The 21951-nt window shown below is 39.4% G+C and overlaps 1 protein-coding gene across 1 annotated transcript in view; it reads right to left on the bottom strand.

Moving 5' to 3' along the window:
- Window positions 1–19969, bottom strand: part of LOC5569926 (sorting nexin-25) — a 35585-nt gene extending 15616 nt beyond the window's left edge. Inside the window, exon 1 of the mRNA XM_001658773.2 lies at window positions 19475–19969. Within this exon, the coding sequence (XP_001658823.2) occupies window positions 19475–19595 (121 nt within the window). The 5' untranslated portion in view covers window positions 19596–19969. The remainder of the gene's footprint in view (window positions 1–19474) is intronic.
- Between the last annotated feature and the right edge of the window lie 1982 nt (window positions 19970–21951).

Below are 21951 nucleotides of genomic sequence, written 5' to 3'. Positions count from 1 at the left end.
CTATTGAAAAATCGTAAAATGTTGACCCCTTTCTTATCTAACCAATTACGTTCTAGCACATTTTTAGTTTCCGCTTCCCACTACACGGAGCCAAAAATTACGTACGAATTCTATTAGAGAACGCTTGTGAATTGCTTTCTTGACTGGGTTTCCCTCTTTTATAAGATTCTTTTGAAACACAAAACGTCCGAATAATCACAAGAAATTCTTCTCGTTGTTATTAGCGATCTTATAAATATCTCTCTTTGCTTAAATTCAAAGAGCGATTCTCTTAACGTTCAACGCTCCGTCATCGTGATCATCGTCATCATCGAAACTTTAAAAGCAGTTTTTCTGTTCAAAACTGAAAATTATTCGATGAAAATGTGTTCACTTTGTTTCGGTTGGAGAATAGAATAGAATACTTTTTTCTGGTATGCCAGTAACATTATTTTCAATAAACTATAGCAGGTTTTTCTAAGATTTTTATCCGTTTGTCAAAAAGTAAGAGGTTGTTTCCGAGATACGACCGCCAAACTCACGTTGGATAACGTTAGTTTCTTCTATTTCCTGGTTTGAGACCGTCACGAACCTATGAAAGATTTCTACTGCTAAAAATCTAATCAATTTCCACACTATTTGTTACATGTCAATTCTGGCCTATAATGGGCATTTTGTGTTATTGTTTGTTTGGTTCGATTAACACTTCAACAATAGAACCAGCCGACGGAAGAAGAAGCATGAGCGGTAACTTTTGCTCTTGATACAAATATTACGGTTGAACGTTAGATCCTCGTACATTTTTGGTTTCCGCTTCCCTCTACACGGAGCCAAAAATTACGTACGAATTTCATAAGAGAACGCTTGTGAATTGCTTTCTTGAATTGGTTTCCCTCTTTCATAATGAATGATTCTTATGAAACACATAACGTCCGGTAATCACAAGAAGTTCTTGTCGATGTCATTAGAGATCTTATGAAAATCTCTCTTTTATTAAATTCAAAGAGCGATTCTCTAAATACATAATAGTCCTAAAGAATTCCATAATTGAAATCTATAATCCTTCGTAAGAGTATCTTATGATATTACACTCTTTTGTATTATGAACGCAATGATCGATGGAAGTTCACAAGTTTTTCTTATGAGTCCCATTAGCTGCTTCTTATGTCTTTATTCCATTAGAAATTCGTATGAAACTCCTTCGTGTTTTTTGATAGAAAGTTTTTTCACAAGTGTTACTAATCATTGTCATACGCACACTTATGAATATCTATTTATAATATTATGTTATTGACATCGCTCCTCGTAATTCATAAGATTTAGGCATGATTTTTTTTTACAAAAATCGTACTTCATTAGATTGTCTTATGAAAGCCAACGATCAATGCATATTATTACCAAAAAGAGTTTCTTATAAAATTATATCTGTTTATGTTATGAGTATTGTTTCATAAGTCTTTTATGGGATATTATAAGATTCTCGAATGAAAATCCATAAGAAAATCTTATGTACCTCATACGTTCCATTTCCTCAGTGAATAATATTACTGATAGAGATTCATAAGTGTGCGTATGACAATGATTAGTAACACTTGTAAAAAAGAGTCAACTTCCTATCAAAACGTAGGAATTTCATACGAATTTCTTATGGAATAAAGACATAAGAAGCAGCTAATGAGACTCATAAGAAACTTGTGAAGTTCCATCGATCATTGCGTTCATAATACAAATGAGTATAATATCATAAGATACTCTTATGAAAGATCATGGATTTCAATTATGGAATTCTTTAGGATTATTATGTATTAAGGAGGCAGGATCCGTCATTGATTTCGGGATTTTCAAAGGCAGTTTTTTTCGTTCAAAATCAAGAAAATTTACAGGAAAATGTGTTCACTGTATTCTATTCTCCAACCGAAACAAAGTGAACACATTTTCATCGAATAATTTTCAGTTTTGAACAGAAAAACTGCTTTTAAAGTTTCGATGATGACGATGATCACGATGACGGAGCGTTGAACGTTAAGAGAATCGCTCTTTGAATTTAAGCAAAGAGAGATATTTATAAGATCGCTAATAACAACGAGAAGAATTTCTTGTGATTATTCGGACGTTTTGTGTTTCAAAAGAATCTTATAAAAGAGGGAAACCCAGTCAAGAAAGCAATTCACAAGCGTTCTCTAATAGAATTCGTACGTAATTTTTGGCTCCGTGTAGTGGGAAGCGGAAACTAAAAATGTGCTAGAACGTAATTGGTTAGATAAGAAAGGGGTCAACATTTTACGATTTTTCAATAGTTTGTTGCTAATAATCATTAGTGTTCTCCATTTGAATCAACGCGTAGGTAATTTTCCGATCGATTGATAAATATTGAAAATCTATCGATAAATGGCGGTCCATCCTGACCATTTTTCATTACATGCTCAATTTTTCGTTTTTTGGAATTGTACGAGGAATGTTATCCAACGTAAAACACATTTGTTAGAAAATTTTGGCACATGAGTCAAAGAAGTTGACCGTCGTACTTGTTTTCCTGCATTCAGTTGTTTGGCATTTTGAACATATGTAATTGAAAACAGACAAGAAAAACCATGAAAAATGATCAATTTCACCCGAAATCACGGTACCGTAATCCGGGGTAACATTGATCAGCGGGGTAACATTGATCGGAATGACTCATCTGGTTAAAAGTTGAAATAAATATTTATTGATGAAACATTTTCGAATCATGAATGGTGCTTCTCTTTCTTATATCCATAAGCTTATGTAAATTAAGGTTTTTGCTAAAATTGCGTTTAGTTCATGCGTAAATTTATCAACTTTTTGAAACAATGATTTTTATCGTTTTCACTGACACTATCGAAAATTCATGTCTCGCATGAGGTTTCCAGACTATGTGATCAAGAAAAATACGTTTGTTACAAAATATGGCATCGCTGAAAACGATTCCGTTGTCAAATCTTTTATAAGTTTATTCATTTAGGGAACATCAACTAATTACTATTAAGAATGTAGACTTTCCTTAGGAAATTGCCTACTTTTAGGCGTATTCCGCGGTTCAAGTTGTTTTTAATTTTGAAATAACTCAAAAAGTAAATGACTTGTAAGAGTTTGGTCTTCATTTTTGGCTTCAGGGGACATGATTTTAGTAGGTAACGACATTTTGAATATTACCGAACGTTGTTTACTTGGGTGATCAATGTTACCCCATATCACCTGAATCAAAAAATCACTTAAAACATTTATTTAAGCATGCTTTAATCTTTCGAAAAACAAATTAAAGTATATAGTTAGGAGCGGTGGGTGCCAGTACTTGTTTAAAAAATATAAAACTTGTAACATTTGTATTGTGAAATGAAAAATTTAAGAAATTCTCAAAAAAATGATCAATGTTACCCCGGATTACGGTACATGTAAACTACAAAACGTCAAAACCTTATAACAGCAAGAAAAATGTGCTTTTCTATGAAAAATAAGACATGCCTCGATATTTACCTATTTTTCAATAGTTCAGTCATGAAAATCAATAGTTTTCATTATTGCAGTAGATTCGTAGAAAGATTTACAATCGATTGGCGCAAGAATCTTGAAAATCCATGCGGGCGTTAGTAAGTTATTAACAGTCAAAATCTAACCACTTTTCGTGACGCGAGCGATTTTTAGTTTTTCGAAATTGTACCCCAGTATGTAGCCGTAAGACGTTATCCAACGTCAAAAAAAGAAGATAACTTTTGCGTCTGCTAAGAAGAAATTGCATCTGGCGGTACTGAGGAAAATTTTATCTTGGCTTTGGCAATGACGGCGCATCACAACGGAGATTGGAAAACATGCGAACGCAGTGACGACATCAGGCCTTATCGTTCAAATATATCGTTCCGTCACAGGGGGAGGGAGAGGGTCTTCCATAGTGTTACAGCCCTTATACACAATTTAAATCTTCCATACAAAAGTTGTTACGTGGGGAAGGAGGGGTCTAGAACTGGCACATTTTGGGTTATGTAATATTTGAATCATTCCTTAACAATAGAAAATATATTTATTGCATTCCGACAGCACGACTCGGAAACATTCTTGATTTGTCGTTTTGTCAATTATTCATAACTAATCAGATATTGTATGATGCTACGAGATGAATAAATGTAAGAATATGGTAAACACATTAGCAAATATTACACAAATAACTCTTTAGGACACATTTGTTGGCACTGAAAAGGGCCGATTGAACTGTGAGAATCGAGTAACGCGGACACATTTTGCCAGCGAACAGGTTGAAATCCTCCTCGCCCGATAAGATTTGCGGTGGCGATGATGATGGGCGCTTGAACAAGCGGCTTGAGCTGATTTTCTTCAGCCATCTCGTAGCCAGCGATTTCACAAACCGGACACTGGATTTGCAGCAGCTTAATGATTGTAAATTATTGATGCTGGTTTTCTTGTCCACACACTAAGGGTGAGTTACGAATTTTGATAATAACTCAGCAGCGGAACATTCGGTAAACAAAATTTGTAGATATTGTTGGAATTTTACTGATTTTGGTAAAATGTTTACCGCAAATCACTAAAAATTTCACCAAAACTATTATTTTTGATTCACCGACAGTTCTGTTGCTGTGACTATTGCCAATAATGTTGCGTGAAATATTTTCGAAACTCTTTCAAAATTAAATTGTCGTCCTGAAAAGGACGGTTGGGTGAGGATATCGTCGATCGCCATTTCATGCTCAGGTTTTGTGAATTCAGTGGTAGTTTTGCTGTCGGTGATGGGGACGATTTAGCTTCCAAATCTGTACAGCGTACAGCTGCCACTTCAGAGTGTAGCCGACAGAATTCTGGATGACTTCAGCACACCGCGGGTTTCCTCGTAGATGAGACCGGAGGTACGATTGACGTCGCCACGGCGAGCCAGACGGCGGATGGCGGGCTTGGTGATGATGCAATGGATGTTGTCACGCTTGGCGCTTCCTTTTCCGAGGCCGGTCTAACTTCGGCAACGATTGTAACAAAACTGATGCTCGGCCGCCGGCTCGGCTGCTTTTATGCGGTACGCGATGGATGAATTCTTCTTGCTCGCTCGCTGTTCACTGTTCGTCTCGCTCGCTCGCAAGAGAAGGTCATAAAAGGGACCGGCAGCCGCGCAAATTCAATCATTCGTTTGTTTCAATCCGTCCAGAGAACACCACTACGACGATGGCTGGAAAGCAGCCCCTCGCAAGCAGCCGGTCACGAAAGTCGCTCGCAAGAGCGCCCCAGCCACCGGAGGAGTCAAGAAGCCGTATTGCTATCGGCCAGGAACGGTCGCTCTGCGTGAGATCCGTCGCTACCAGAATTCTACGGAGCTGCTGATCGACAAGTTGTATTTCCAGCGCCTGGTCCGTGAAATCGCTCAGGACTTCAAGAGCGATTTGCGATTACACAGCTTGGCGTCATGGCCCAGCAGGAAGCGAGCGAGGCCTATCTTTGAGGGTACTAACATGTGCGCGATCCACGCCAAGCGTGTCACCATCATGCCGAAGGCCTTCTAGCTGGCTCGTCGTATCCGTGGCGAACGAGTTTAAATTGAATTAGGACGCAATTTCAAGCAAAACGGCCCTTTTCAGAGCCACAACAATGAATTCCACGTAAAAGAGTTACGGCTTAAGATATTTCACCTATTATTAATTAATTAATTTATTTAATTGCCAATTTAAATTTCGGATGATTAGTTTTTCAACGGCAAACAAAGTTTTAGCTAGGTTCCCGTCGGGCGGCGGTAGCATTTTTGCAGTTTTCTCTATGCGCTTATTTGGTTTCGACAAATGACTGACCGAAATATGAATCCATCACATTCATTCACCAGTAATGTCGCTCTTCACGGTGTAAAATTCTCATAACTCTCCTTCAAAATTAAATTGTCGTCCTGATAAGGACGGTTGGTGGTAGTCACAATCCATCGAACTGGGTTTTCATTCCATTCTTAGACAGAAACACTCCAAAAGATTACCGAAGACGATTGAATTAAAATGCGGTCGTGCGCGTGCGCGTGAAGTGGAATTTGATTGGCTTTGACTGAACACGAGATAATAAAGAGAAGTAAGAAGAAGACCGAAAGGGGCGTTTCCCTTCGAATGACGAAAGTGGCTAAGATATCTCTAAATGATGTCTGTGTCAGGAATACACAGGAAAAATGTGCTTTTCTTCGAAAAATAAGACATGCTTCGATATTTCTAAATTTTTCAATAGTTTAGCCATGAGAATCAATAGTTTTCATTGTTGGAGTAGATTCGTAGAAAGATTTCCAATCGATTGGTGCAAGAATCTAGAAAATCTATCCGGGCATTAGTAAGTTATTAACAGTCAAAATCTAACCACTTTTCGTGACGCGAGCGATTTTTCGTTTTTCGAAATTGTACCCCAGTATGTTGCCGTAAGACGTTATCCAACGTCAAAAACACTTGATCATTATGCATGTGACCACAATAAACTCTCATATCATATCATTTGCTGGGTGGCATAGCACCACCAGCATATTGAACCTTTCACTTGTTGAACCTGTAGATGACACGGAATGTTAAATCAAGATTTTCTTTTCAAAAATTGACCCCTTTTTCATCGAAATACTCTCCGGGTGGCATAGCACCACCCGCCGTTTTGACACTTTCACCGGCCGAACTGGAAACAATGACGACCCGAGACAAAACGTGGGAGCAAAACCAAAACACGTCCACTCGCGCGCACAGCCTGCTGAACGAGTATGTCGACAGAAGAAGCAATGTGCACAAAGACATCAAACAGTTGGTGACGAAGATCCAAGGAGCCCTTGTAGCAGCCGTCAAAGAATGGAAAACCTGGAGGCGAGGGCTGATTCAGCCGAAAAAGAGCTTGCGGTTACCAAGTCCGCATTAGCAAGAAGCAATGCGAGCCTCAGCATCGCGAAAAGTGGAACCGAGTACTGTAACGGGGCAAGCCCCAGTGTCGAACAAAAATGCCAGTAGCGTGAAAACAACGCCCTTCTTCACGCCGAAGAGGGCAAGAGCGTCACCAGAAGATGTTAGACCAGGTGGCCCAAGAAAGCACAAGGACACCCCTGGTACTGGGGTATATCCAACAACCGAGGAAGCTACTGAGGAATACAGCCAAACTCCGTGGCAAGTGGTCGGAAAGAAGAAAGAGAAGACGAGTAAAAAGAACCCATCCGAAAATCGTGTGTCCGAATCCAGATCTCAAAATAATATAATATTAATATATTAATATTTTAAATAGATTCGGTTGCGGTTGGATTTTTCCCGCATGGACGAATCGGATGGAGGCGATACGCCTCCTAAAGATCTCGTTGCTCGAACGCGGTTTTATCAACCGTCTTCGGCTGGGCCTTGGGTTGTCTATTTCCGGCGCAAAAATAAGATTTTGAATGTGCTCTCGATTTCCAGAGAGCTGACGCGTAAATATCCTGGGACCGTTATTCACCAAGTGAAGCAATCCAAGCTGCGTGTAACTGCACCTAGTTACAAAGCAGCGAACGAAATTGCTCAGCATGAGGCTTTTACTGTGGAATACTTTATCTACATTCCTGCACGAGAAGTCGAGGTGGAAGGGAAAATCATCGACGCGAGTCTGACATGTGAAGACATAAAGACTGGCAAAGGCGTTTTTGAGAACCGGTCAATTCCTGATGTGGCTATACTGGATTGCAAACAGTTGCAATCAGTTTCCATGGAAGGAAATAAGAAAGTTTTTTCGCCGTCCGCCTCGTTTCGAGTGACTTTTCCTGGTTCCGTCCTCCCGAAATTTGTTTGCATTGATAGTGTTTTTTACCCAGTGCGTCTTTACGTGCCGAAGGTATTCAATTGTACCAACTGCAAGCAGCTTGGCCACAGTGCTAGCTTTTGCGACAACAAGCCCCGTTGTGGCAAATGCAACCAAGCTCATTTAGAAGATGCCTGCACACAGGAAGCTGAAAAATGCAGCTACTGTAGCAAGGATCTGCATGACTTGCAGAAATGCCCGGCATACAAAAGACGCATTCGAAATGAGAGTCGCTCAATTGTGAAGCGCTCCAAGAAGACGTATGCGGAGATGGTGAAAGCTCTAAATCCGCCTGCAAAAGAGTCTTCATCAGCCATCCCAGTTGGTAACTCTTTTCAAGAGTTGTCTTCCGATGAAGCGAACGACGACGAAACCGATGGGGGAGATTCTTCGGAGGTACACGCACCCGGTAAAAGAAAGTCTCCATCTTCTCCGGGATTGCGCCGTAAGGTATTAAAATCTTCCCTCAGAAGTTTGCCTAATTCCAAAGGTGGTGGGGCAAATTTGAAAATCCCGAAGAAACAGGTCTTTGATGCTTCCGTTCCGTGCTGCAGCAAAGATCTGCCGCCCCCGCCTCCACAGATAAAATACACTTCGAAAAGAAGCTCTAGACAAGAAAGCAAAAGAAATGCTACTGAAGCTCCTCGCTCTTCCTCAAAAACCCCCAGGGCCAAGCGAGGTCTGATAACTTTTACGGCCCTTGTGGATCGCATATGTAATGCTCTCGGAGTTTCAGACTCATTCAGAGGCATACTCGACCTTTTTCTCCCCGCAATAGAAGAGTATCTCAAGGAATTGACTATTTCATGGCCCCTCCTAGCTTCGATCATATCTTTCGATGGCTAATTCATCAAGTGAGGTACAAGATATGATCACTGTGCTACAGTGGAACTGTCATAGTCTAAAACCTAAATTAGACACATTTAAGTTTTTACTTCACAATTCCGATTGTGATATATTTGCACTCTGTGAAACATGGCTTTCTTCTGAAGATGATCTTAACTTCTACGATTTTAACATTATACGCCAGGATCGAGATGATAATTACGGGGGTGTGCTTTTAGGGATCAAAAAGTGCCATTCATTCTACAGAATCCCCATCCCGACTCATCCAGGCATAGAAATCGTTGCTTGCCAAATAAACGTAAAGGGTAAAGATCTTTGCGTAGCTTCTGTTTATATTCCTCCAAGAGTTTCAATAAACCGCCGTCATCTTTGGAATGCAGTCTCTATGCTCTCATTCCCGGTTTTAATACTGGGTGATATGAACTCCCATGGTACTGGATGGGGCGAATCTTATGACGATTATAGAGCGGCTATTTTCTATGACTTATGCGACGATTTCAACTTGAATATTTTAAACACAGGTGAAGTGACACGTATTTCATCCGACGGCAAAGAAAGCCGTCTTGACCTGTCTTTGGGATCAAGTTCACTATCATTCGATTGCATGTGGAAGGTGATCGATGATCCCCATGGTAGTGATCACTTGCCCATAATAACCTCTATCAGAAATAATTGTGAAAGGTCAGAACAGTCAATTCAGGTTCCTTTTGACCTCACTAGGAATATCGATTGGCAAAAATTTGCATCAGCGGTAACTTTTGGTATCGAATCATTCAACACTCTCCCTCCGTTGGACGAGTATCGATTCCTAACAGAATTGATTTATAAAAGTGCATTAGAATCCCAAAAGCAACGAGTTCCAAGTGCATCCTTCAAAAGACGACCAGCCACACCTGGTTGGGATGATGAATGCACTCTGTTGCATCGAGAAAAATCTAATGCCTTTAAAGCTTTTCGCAGATATGGTACCTCAGAACTTTATTTAGAGTACTCGAAGCTCGAAAAAAGACTGAAGAATCTTGTAAAAGCGAAGAAGCGTAGCTATTGGCGACGTTTCATCGATGGTCTCTCACGAGAAACTTCAATGACGACGCTTTGGAGAGTGGCTCGCAACATGCGAAACCGCTCATCCTCAAATGAGAGTGACGAATACTCCAATCGTTGGATATTCAACTTCGCAAAAAAGGTCTGTCCAGACTCAGTTCCAGCTCAACCGCCATTCTGGGAAACCCATAGTGACGATGCGTTGGACAGACCATTCACTATGCTGGATTTTTCTATGGCTCTTCTTTCATCAAACAATTCCTCTCCGGGACGCGATATGATTAAGTTTAATCTTCTTAAAAATCTCCCTGATATCGCTAAAAGACGGTTGCTTGACCTGTTCAACTCATTCATAGAGCATAACATTGTTCCACTTGAATGGAGACAGGTCAAAGTAATAGCTATTCAAAAGCCTGGGAAACCAGCGTCCGATCACAATTCATACCGCCCGATTGCTATGTTATCATGTTTAAGGAAATTGTTAGAAAAAATGATCCTTTTGCGACTTGACCACTGGGTCGAATCAAACAATATGCTTTCCAGTACTCAATTTGGCTTTCGCAAGGGTAAAGGAACAAACGATTGTCTAGCGTTGCTTTCATCAGATATTCAACTAGCCTTTGCGGACAAGGAGCAATTGGCTTCAGTTTTCTTGGATATCAAGGGCGCTTTTGATTCAGTTTCCATAGAAATATTGTCAGAAAACTTGCACAATAGTGGACTACCTGGAATATTGAATAATTTTTTGTACAATCTGTTGTCAGAAAAACACATGAGCTTCACTCTCGGTCAACTGACAACTTCCAGAATTAGCTATATGGGTCTGCCCCAAGGCTCATGTCTAAGTCCCTTGCTTTATAATTTTTATGTTAAAGATATTGACAACTGTTTGGAAGAACCATGCACGCTTAGACAACTTGCAGATGATGCTGTGGTCTCTATGAAGGGCCCACGAGCGGAAATCTTGCAAAGACCATTGCAAAATTCCCTTGATAATCTATCCACATGGGCTAGAAATTTAGGGATCGAGTTTGCTCCGCAAAAAACTCAACTGGTCGTATTTTCAAGGAAGCGGAATCCAGCCCAACTAAAGCTTAAGCTATTGGGAACAGACATCGATCAGTCTTTGACTTCAAAATACCTTGGGGTCTGGTTTGATTCAAAAGGCACTTGGCGAACCCATATTAGATATTTAACGGAAAAATGCCAACAAAGGATCAATTTTCTACGAACAATTACCGGAACATGGTGGGGTGCTCACCCGGAAGACCTCATAAAACTCTATAAAACAACCATTCTATCTGTTCTAGAGTATGGCTCTTTCTGTTTTCTCTCAGCAGCAAACTGCCACCTGATTAAATTGGAACGAATTCAATATCGTTGTTTGCGTATCGCCTTAGGGTGTATGCACTCAACACATAATGCGAGCCTAGAGGTTCTGGCAGGGGTTTTACCGCTACAGAACCGATTCTGGGAGCTCTCGCTAAGAATACTTATTAAGTGTGGAGTGAGCAACACACTCGTTATCGAAAACTTCGAAGAAATGCTCAAACTGAATACTCAGTCGAAATTCATGAGAGTTTATCTCTACTACATGTCATCTGACATTAGCCTTCCATGTTATAACCCTCCACGTGTACGCTTCACCAATGACAGTTCCTCTGTTGAATATGATCTGTCCATGAAACAAGCTATTCATGGAATTCCAGATCAACTTCGATGTATAACTATCCCACGTGTTTTTAACGCAAAGTACCAGAATGTCGATTCCTACAGGAGATATTTCACTGACGGGTCCCGTATAAATGGATCCACTGGCTTCGGTGTCTTCAATGAAAACTATTCCGCCTTCCGAAAACTTCAGGAACCTTGCACGGTTTATGTTGCTGAGCTGGCAGCAATCAACTTCGCTTTGGGGATGATCTCAAACATGCCCGCAGACCACTTCTTCATCTTCTCGGATAGTCTCAGTTCTATTGAGGCACTCCGATCGATGAAACCTGTTAAGCATGCATCTTACTTTCTTACAAAAATAAGAGAGCAGATGTGTGCACTGGTCGAAAGATCACATAAGATTACCTTTGTATGGGTCCCCTCACATTGCCTAATTTATGGCAATGAGAAGGCGGACTCTCTCGCAAAGGTGGGCGCTGAGGAAGGTGAGATTTATGATAGACGAATTTCACACGATGAATTTTTTCATTTAGTACGTCAAAGTTCTCTTCGCGGTTGGCAAAGCGATTGGCTAAATGGCCAACTGGGACGGTGGTTACATTCCATAATTCCTAGAGTTTCCTTGCGAGCGTGGTGGAAAGGTTTGGAGGTAAGTCGAGATTTCATTCGCGTGATGTCAAGACTTATGTCCAACCATTACTCGCTAGATGCACATTTGCACAGGATTAACCTCGCGGTGAGCAATATTTGTAATAGGTGTGGTTCCGGTTATGATGACATCGATCACGTAGTTTGGCAGTGCCCGGATATGGACGCCTCCAGAGCGCAACTTTTGGATACCCTCGCGGCCCGAGGTAGACAACCCTATGTTTCAGTTAGAGATGTGTTGGGAACCCGTGATTACATGTATATGGTCGCAATTTACGATTTCCTTCGCTTGTGTGGTATAAAAGTTTAATTCTCTTGTATTTTCTTCCCCAGTTTTTTTTTTCTCTGTGTTGTCCCCTTTGTGTTGGATTGAGGATCCTGGCCATCCGGCAGACGAATACCGACAAGAAATTGGTACCAACGCCATGAGACGAAAGTTACGATATACCTCCCGGATGAGCTGCAGAGAACCCTAAACCCAATCCTTACCATGTCCTTCCTTCAACAATTGTGACCACTAACCTCGAGTTGCCACGAGTACCCTGGCTCCATCCCGTACTAATTTTGGCACTCAAAAAGTCAATACATTGTAAAAAATACAAAAGATGAATTTCGGCTCCGTAAAGCGTTAAACGCGATTGAGCCACAAATAAATGAACTAGATAAAAAAAAAAAAAAATATTTTAAATAATGACAATGTGTCTAATGAAGGATCTGGAATTTCAAGTAATGCTGTGCAAAGGGGTGTGTTTCCAAATACTTCTTCAGAAGCTACCGAAATTTTGGTATATTGCCAAAATTTCAATCGCATGAGGAGTGCATCGAAAATGAACGAAATTTATAAAAGAATAGTAACTTCATCCTTCTCGGTTGTTTTGGGTACTGAAACTAGTTGGAACGAAAAAATTAAGAGTGAAGAAGTTTTTGGTAACGATTTTAATGTATTTAGAGATGATCGCGATCTGGTTCTTACCCAAAGAATGTCTGGTGGGGGAGTTCTCATTGCAATATCTTCGAAATTCAATTCAGAATTAATTGTTTCATCAAAATATAAAGAGTTTGAACACGTATGGGTAAAAGCACATATCGCCGGTGAAACACATATATTTTTGCTTCTGTGTATTTTCCGCCCGACCATGCTTGCAAATTATCATATGAAATTTTCTTTCAAACCGCTGAAGAAATTTTGTCGCAGTTTTCTCCAGAATTCAAAGTGCATATCTATGGCGACTTTAATCAGCGTAATGCTGATTTTATTCGTGATTCCGAAAACGAAAATGTTCTGCTGCCGGTTGTTGGTGAAAACGAATCATTACAACTTATTTTTGAAAGAGCTGCATTTTTAGGTTTAAATCAAATCAATCATGTGAAAAACCGACAAAACTGTTATTTGGACTTCTTATTCTCAAACATAATGGAAGATTTCTGTGTGAACGAATCTCTTTCTCCACTATGGAAAAATGAAGCGTTTCATACAGCTATCGAGTACTCAATCTTTGTTCATAATTATCATAATTCCGACTACTATGACTTTGAGAATTTCTTTGATTATAAAAACGCCAATTATAACGGCATCAAACAGAAATTGAATAGAATAGATTGGCAATCCGTTTTGAAAAATCAGGAAGATTTGGAGTATGCAGTGACGGGTTTTTATTCAATTTTGTCGGAAATTATTCAGATGGAAGTTCCACTCTTGCGGAGACGTCGTAGGAATGGGTCAAAAAATCCTGTTTGGATCAATAAGCAAATAAAAAATTTGAAAAATCGTAAGCAAAAGGCTCATAAAATTTACAGACAACAAAAAACTCAAGAAAGTTTAGAAAATTATTTGTATATTGTCAACCAACTTAATCAAGCCATATCCACTGCACTTGAAGAGTACAACACAAAAATTGAAAATGATTTAAAATCTTGCCCTAGGAATTTCTTCAATTATGTTAAAACTAAGATGAAGTCTAACAACTTTCCATCTAAAATGACATTGGATGATAAAGTAGCAGATAATAAAGATGACATTTGCAATCTCTTTGCTGATTTTTTCCAAGAGACTTATACAAACTTCTCGGATAATGACCGTGATTTTGAGCACTTTTCTAGTTTTCCTGATTTTACAACCGATGTAGGCGTTGGTCAAATACAGGTACAAGACATTTTAACAGGACTGAAGAATTTAGATTCCTCCAAAGGATCAGGGCCTGACGGAATCCCACCTGCTTTACTGAAAAACTTAGCCAATGAATTTACAGCACCATTATTCTGGCTGTTCAACATGTCACTTGAAAAGGGCAGATTTCCAAAAGAATGGAAAAGGTCATTTCTTATACCCATTTACAAGTCTGGTAAAAAATCTGATATTCGAAATTATCGTGGAATTGCTATTATTTCATCCATTCCAAAACTATTTGAATCAATCATTAATAAAAAAGTATTTAGCCAAATAAAACATAGAATAACTAATGTTCAACATGGTTTCTTTAAAGGTCGTTCTACTACAACAAACCTTTTGGAATTTGTAAATTACACTTTAAATGCAATGGATAGAGGTAACCACGTCGAATCACTTTACACCGACTTTAGTAAAGCATTTGACAGATTAGATATTCGTATGTTGATTTTCAAGCTAAATAAAATGGGAATTGCAATGAGACTCCTCAACTGGATTGAATCGTATTTAACAGATCGCCAACAAATAGTAAGATTTGAGGGAAAACTATCTAAAACTGTTCATGTTACATCAGGAGTTCCCCAAGGTTCACATTTAGGCCCATTGTTATTCATATTGTTTGTTAATGATATTTCATATGTGATAAAACATGTTAAAATTCTGATTTATGCTGACGATATGAAACTTTTTATGGAAATCAATAAAAGAGAGCGACATTTATCTGAATGAAATAAGCATATTTGATAAATGGTGTAGTAAAAGTTTACTTAAATTAAACGTCAAAAAATGTAATCTAATCACATATAGCAGAAAACGTAATACACCACAGATTACTGTCTCTTTAGAAAATCAAGATGTTCAAAGGTGCGATAAGATTAGAGATTTAGGTGTTATATTAGATTCTAAACTTACATTTACTGACCATTATAATACTATTGTCCATAAAGCAACCAATATGCTAAGCTTTATTAAGCGTTTTAGCTCCAATTTTCGGGACCCATATACGATTAAAACCTTGTACATTGCTTATGTAAGATCAGTTTTAGAATATTGTAGTATTGTGTGGTCCCCACATATGAAAACACATGAGGATAGAATCGAATCAGTACAGAAGCAATTTCTTTTATATGCCTTACGCAAATTAGGCTGGACAACGTTTCCACTGCCATCATACGAGGCTCGATGCATGCTTATTGACATCCAGACTTTAAGGGAGCGTCGCGAATTAGCCATGATTTCATTTGTCAATGATATAGTATCGAATCGTATTGATTCCACCAATCTCTTATCTAGTTTGAATTTCTACACGCCCGCCAGACAGTTGAGGAATCGGAATTTGTTCACATCGAACAATCATCGAACTAATTATGCCAAATTCGGCCCAATAAATCAAATGATGTCTCTTTATAACCAGCATTACACAGAAATTGATTTGACCATGTCGCGAACGAAGCTTAGGCAATATTTTAATTCCCTGAGATATAATACAACATAGTATTAAGCAAACATATAGTCTACAATTGATTGACGAAAAAAATAAATAAATAAAGAAAAAAGCTAGGGGAAGACGTGCAAAAAGTCAGACGGACCCTGAATGATGAGATGATCCTCGAGTTAAAAAAGAAGTCAAAGGCAAGCAGTTTTTTCTATAAAGAGCAAACCGAAAAAGCTATGGGGATAAGGTGGAAGTAATTGCCGTGTGCCCGGAAGTGAGTCTCAAATGTAAAAATATGAATAAAATTTAAAGGAGGAAGATCTGAAGTTAGCCATGCAGCAACAGTGTGCAGTGAATAACGTTTTAATGACAATTCGCATGAGAAAAGGACCTAGTGGGATGCAAGTAGCCTAGGTCAAGCTTCCTGTTGACGCAGCGAAAAAGGTCCTCAAAACTGGCAAGATCAAAGTAGGCTGGTGGGTTTGTCCGATTAGTGTATCTGGACGTTATCAGCTCGTAGCGTGTTTTATGTGTCTCGGGTTTGGTCATATTGCACGGTTCTGCAATGGGCCAGACAGACGCAAACTGTGTAGAAGGTTTGAAGAAGAAGGTCATAAGGCGCAAGACTGTCAGAAAACACCAAAATGTCCGATCTGTGCCAACAACGGGGGCAACAAACGCGTCACAGAAGGCCCAAGATGTCCTGCCTTTCAACGAGCGTCTGCATACATGTCATTACTGATATACAAAACAGACCAAGGAGTAAAAAGTACTCAAATTACGGCGGGCATTCCGACTCTGTGAAATACATACGATGGTGTCCTGAAATTGAATCTTTCCAGAGGCGTAAAGATTGTTGGCTTTGCGGACCACGTGGTGCTATTGGTAGTCGGTGAATCAAGAAAGAAGGTGGAGGTACTCGCCACCGAGAAGATCGATACTGTAGAATATTGGATGCGTAGGCTGACCATACGTACCGTATTTAACGGGACAGTACCGTTTTCATCCCCTCGACGGACTGTCCCGTCGTTTTATGGAAAATGCTCGAATTGTCCCGTATTTTAGGAAATGGAGAATTGACACATAATTTTCAACACCAGTAAAATAATAAAAATAACAACATAACAAACAGTTTTTAGAAATATTTCAGAGTTTATTGTCTTACTCATATATTTTCCAAGCAATTATTAGTTTCTCAAACAGAGTTAAGCTTGATCCGTACATGCTTCTGCTTAACTTTTTGCGTTTCTCTATTCATATTTATGCCAAATTTTGGTGGATTTCCAAAATACGGATCTTCATAAGATAATTATTCATATAATACCTAAAATGAAAAAGAACAACTATGTGTTTACTTCTGATACGCAATTGATTAGATTAACTGATCAGTAGTGGATATTTCAATAAAGTAATGAAATATTAGAAAAAAATACGTTTGAATTTGAAAAATTGAAAAGTGTAACGATTTTGTTTGTGCAAAACGTCAACAATCGTGCCTATTCTGCGCGGCGTGTGAGGTGACACGAGTCGAATGAGGTGACAATTGTCGACTCGCTCCCATTTGAATAACATTAGTCGTCTCACGTCACTCGCCGTGAGAGCGACTCGTTGCGACTCACACGCCGCGCAGAATAAGCACGAATAAGTGCAATTACCCTACTCAGTTACAACCACATATGAATGCAATCAATAGAACATATCCTCATCAATAAATAGATTTAGTAGTTCTCATGCCTCCGCCATGGCAGAACGGCTAAATTTTAGATCGTATTTTATTCCATAACCGAAATATCACACAACGTGTCTTGGGTGTTAATCGCTGCGCGATCAGATTTTTTTTAGGAAATTCTTAAATAACGCTGCTTCTTGGAAATCGAAGAATGTTGAAGCTCATTAAAGCTCATTCTTAAGTGATTTTTATTGAATCATACAGACATGTAGCTTGGAATTTTGCAAAATCTGGTTCTGCTACTTTCCCTCGAATAGCGGTTTCCCGAATGTCGTTCTCCCAACGCCAGTTCTCAGAATGCTAGCTCCCCAAAAACCCTGTTTTCCCGAATAGCTCAGTTCTCCGAAAAGTTCTAACACTCATAATTGTCATAACTTTTTGCATTTCAAGGTGGTGAACAATGTGAGTTTTTGGCAATATGCTTTTAGTCGAGAATGATCAAATATCTCCTTCTTCCAACACTATCTCACTACTCGAGCTGAAGCAAAGTTCTGACCATTAAATCGTGATATTGATTTGATTGACATAAGTAAGAGATAAAATATCTGAAGATAATATCAAAATTTTATTCCTGGAACTTCTGAGTCATACATAAATTTGATGTTGAAAGATCTAAGGAAGAGCTCGCTGATATTGGTGAGATCATATCAAAGCTAAATATGATATGCTAATAGTATTCCAGGAGTAAATTTTAGATATTATTTTCGGATCTTTTGTCTCTTATATCTTTTAAGTTAATATCACTTTTGTATGTCAATAATTTGCTATTACTTTGCTTTTTTCACCTGCTTGGGTAAAGACTATTATTGCACTTTTTTGAGCTGCATTGCTTTACAAGGAAACGCGTCATTCAGGGAAATGGCTTCGGAGAAACGGGCTGGAATTAGGGGACAAGTAGCACAATCATATAATCCATGTCTTTTAAAATTGTCCCGTTCTTGTTTTTTATTTGTCCCGTTTTTATCTGGTTGGCTTATGGTCAGCCTATGGATGCGGGACAAGAAGCTTATGATAGCCCACCACAAAACTGAAGTGGTTATGATCAGCAATCGTAAGGTAGTGTAGCAGGCTACAATCACGGCTGGTGGGGTTGCATCATCGACTCGAAACGCGAAGTTAAGCATCTGAGGGTGATGATTGATGATCGACTTAATTTCAACAAACATGTCGACTATGTCTGAGAAAAAGCGGCAAAGGCGATAGCGGCCCCAACCCGGATCATGGCAAACGACTCGGCCATTCAAAGAAAAAAGAAGCGGCTACTAGCGAGCGTCACAACATCGATCATCAGATATGGAGGTCCAGCATGGGTGACTGCACTGAAGACCGAGAGGAATCGATCTCGTCTGAGCAGTACGTATAGGCTGATGGCTATGCGTGTTTCAAGTTCATACCGCACCATTTTATCGGAGGCAGTCTGTGTGATAGCAGGGATGATACCTATCAGCCTTCTTCTCGAGGAAGATCGCGAGTGCTACACGGACCGTCATACAAGAGGAGTCCGAGAAGGAGTACGTGCTGACACCATCAGGAAATGGCAACACCAGTGGGATCAAGCTACGGCTGGAAGATGGACACATCGTCTTATCTCAAGTCTGTCGATGTGGATAAGAAGAACATGGTGAAGTAAAATTATTAAATGAGCAAGGTTCCAGTATCTAGTACACACTTATTTTAAAAATTTATCATGTAAGGTTGTTATTCGACATAGCTGTTCAGAAGAGTTAAAACTTGCATGACAAGTTTGCTGTGTATCTATTTCTAGGTCTATCAACCATGTTATCCATGTGACTATCATTATTCAAAAGTTCTTGTTAGTTATTTATAATGTCCTACATATCGTATAAGAAAACTTTATTATTGATCATCAAACGCTCGCACAATCAAGCTTCCGATTTCCAGCGACATCACGTGCCTGCATCGCTTCAATTTCATCCAGCAAATTACATGCCAGATTGACGTGATTTGCATTTATAAAACATACCTTCCAAACAAGTCAAATGTCATAACCAAACTGGAACGTATATATACAAGCACACCCACACTCGCACTCGTGCTCGTGTGGCTTGGCGACAAAATTTCCCGCTGGCTCTAATTATAAATATCGATTCCAATTAGAATCGTGTCACCATCCCTTTAACCCCCTTCTAGGAGGACTTTAAACACTTACCCAGAGCTATCAGAATGACCGAGTAGAGCACGAACAGAAAAATGTATACGAACGGGGGCCAATAGAGTGCGGTGGCCCCGATCACGGTCCCGAACACTCCCAGCCAGTAGATTATCCGCATCGTCGTCCGGTGTTCTGGGTGGGCTGGTCCTGGTCTTGGCGGGGGTGTTTCTCTAGCTTACAACACGCACAGTAGCTGGACTTTCTTCTCAAGGACGGCATCCATCCAGGCTCATGATGGCGACGACCGGATCCCACAATCCGTTTCGTTTCAGTTATCTACGGTATCGTTCCTTCCGAGCACCATTTTCACGGAGATTGCACGTCTAGCGAACTATTCAATGGAAATGCAAAGACCGACACTTGTTAAATCACAATTTTTCACTTCCAATATTGAATCAGCTTTCGGACGAATGGTGCTTCTGTTGTGCTCGACTCCGAGCAAAAAACGCCCCTTTTATCGGACTGGCTAAGGGCGACAGGCTAGCTGTCATTTGATGGGGTGGTTTTTGTGCTATCACTTTCGTCCCTTCTTGACCACTACAGCTTCACGGAGACGTATTGGTGCGCTGTTGGTAAACAGAATGCAGTGGAATGACGAACCGCTCGGAAAAATAAACAGGTTGGACCGGCACTCAGTTGATGGGAGCTGTAGGAATGTTCTGAAATATTTCAGTTTGATGGCGGTTTATGTTTAGATCACATTCACGATTCGAATTTGGTATGGCGCTCAAATAAAATGCATGTGATAACTGCTTAGAAAGCACAAAACATACGCATTGCGGGTAAAATTCGATAACTTTTGAGAAAATTATTGGTTTTCTTAAATGCCTGATTGACTAATGTCGCCCTATCTCGCAGATATGAATCAATGCTAGACTAAACTCAGTATTTTTCTCATCAAATATCGTAAACTTCGATGAAATTTATCACCATTTTATTTCTTACTAATAGATCAGCAATTTCAGTGCAACTTTCTAGAAAATAAACGTCGTTAGTTTTGACTATTGTCGAATTGAGTGCTGTGTTTTTTTTTTTGTGCTACGGAATGTTTTATTTATAACACAATATAATAAAAATCCATATCCATATTTATTTGGAGTGGTGTTGGCAGACGTCTGAAGGGGTCCAAACTCAAAGGGGTGTAATAGGGTAACGACTGTTTATTTCGTTCTTAACGCTAACAGTTGGCGCCAGTGGCAAAAAGTACAGGCAACAACGTTTCGAACATTCAGCTTCTATCACTGGCCGCCGAGCGACGACACCGTTGTTTGTATTCCTCCCACTGATCGCGCTACGCTGGATTCTCAAATTTCACAAACTTTCAACACAAGCGCATGGAAGAATGGTAGTCGGAGAACTGTCAAAACGTATGGAAAATAATGAAAAACGTAAACTACTTGCAATTAGGCAACTGGATCAAACAAGTAGTGATAAGAAATCAAGTGTAGAGTGAATACATAACTTTTTGTGTTTAGTTCATCTCCCGAGGTGCTTTCTTTGCTTCAGGGTTTCGTTTTTACTACCACTGAAAAAGAGCCATCTATTGCCTTTTCAGTTTTGAATATCGCCCTATTGTCATTTTGGTCGGTTTTGAGTTAAGTATACAAAAAAAATCTACTGCTTTCAAGCCCCATTAGATCGTTCGAATCGATTCAAAGCCTGAGATAAAAAAATCTTTTGATTTAAACTCCCATATATCTAATCTGGCCAGAGTAATCCAAATATCACCACTCTCATGAGGAATCTTCGTATACTCCACATAAATTTCGCATGCAATCAGTTCGCGTTCAATAAAGAGAGAGTTTCTCATGTTTCCCACAAAAATCTTATGACAAAATGATACATTGTTTTGTTCAATTACTTACGACGTTTTTGTACCAGTGAAAAATTGACTCAAGTAGTATTTTGTTTTGATTCTTGCTCACGTCCCTTTGTCCCGCCATGTAACGGAGTGTCGTAGAGTAGTGGTTAGAAAGTTGGTCTTGGTGGTTAGGTGGTCTTTCCGAAAATCCGGAATTCAAGCGTTCAAAAAGTGAAAATCGAATAGGTTTAAAGAGAATACTGTAGAATTTTGTCTGCAGAATACGATGGATCGGTAATATAAGTTCGTTTACTATTCGAAGATAAGGATGTTTGAATATTTTTTCGAGAAATGGTCAGTAACATGAGTTGTAAGAAGCCCCAAATTTAGTAGAATTTAATACCGTTAGCGTACGGCTCACTACAGTATTGAGGATTTTGCCCCCAATAGACTCACACCTAAATAATTTCGTCACACCAAAATGTTCTCCCACCGATCAATTTTCTCACAAATCGTGCCACAAAATTTTGTAACTTTTGCAATGATTGAACTTTATTACGCGTAGTCGCATGTTGAAGCCGTTTTTTAATAACAAAAACGCTTTGGTGTTTGTTATATACAATCTTATTGAAATAACCATTTAATGCATTTTACTATTGGAAAGTTGTCTTGA

This window comes from Aedes aegypti, chromosome 1 (assembly GCF_002204515.2).
Source record: "Aedes aegypti strain LVP_AGWG chromosome 1, AaegL5.0 Primary Assembly, whole genome shotgun sequence".
Classification (NCBI taxonomy): Eukaryota; Metazoa; Arthropoda; class Insecta; order Diptera; family Culicidae; genus Aedes; species Aedes aegypti.
This window is presented reverse-complemented; position numbering and strand designations above follow the sequence as displayed.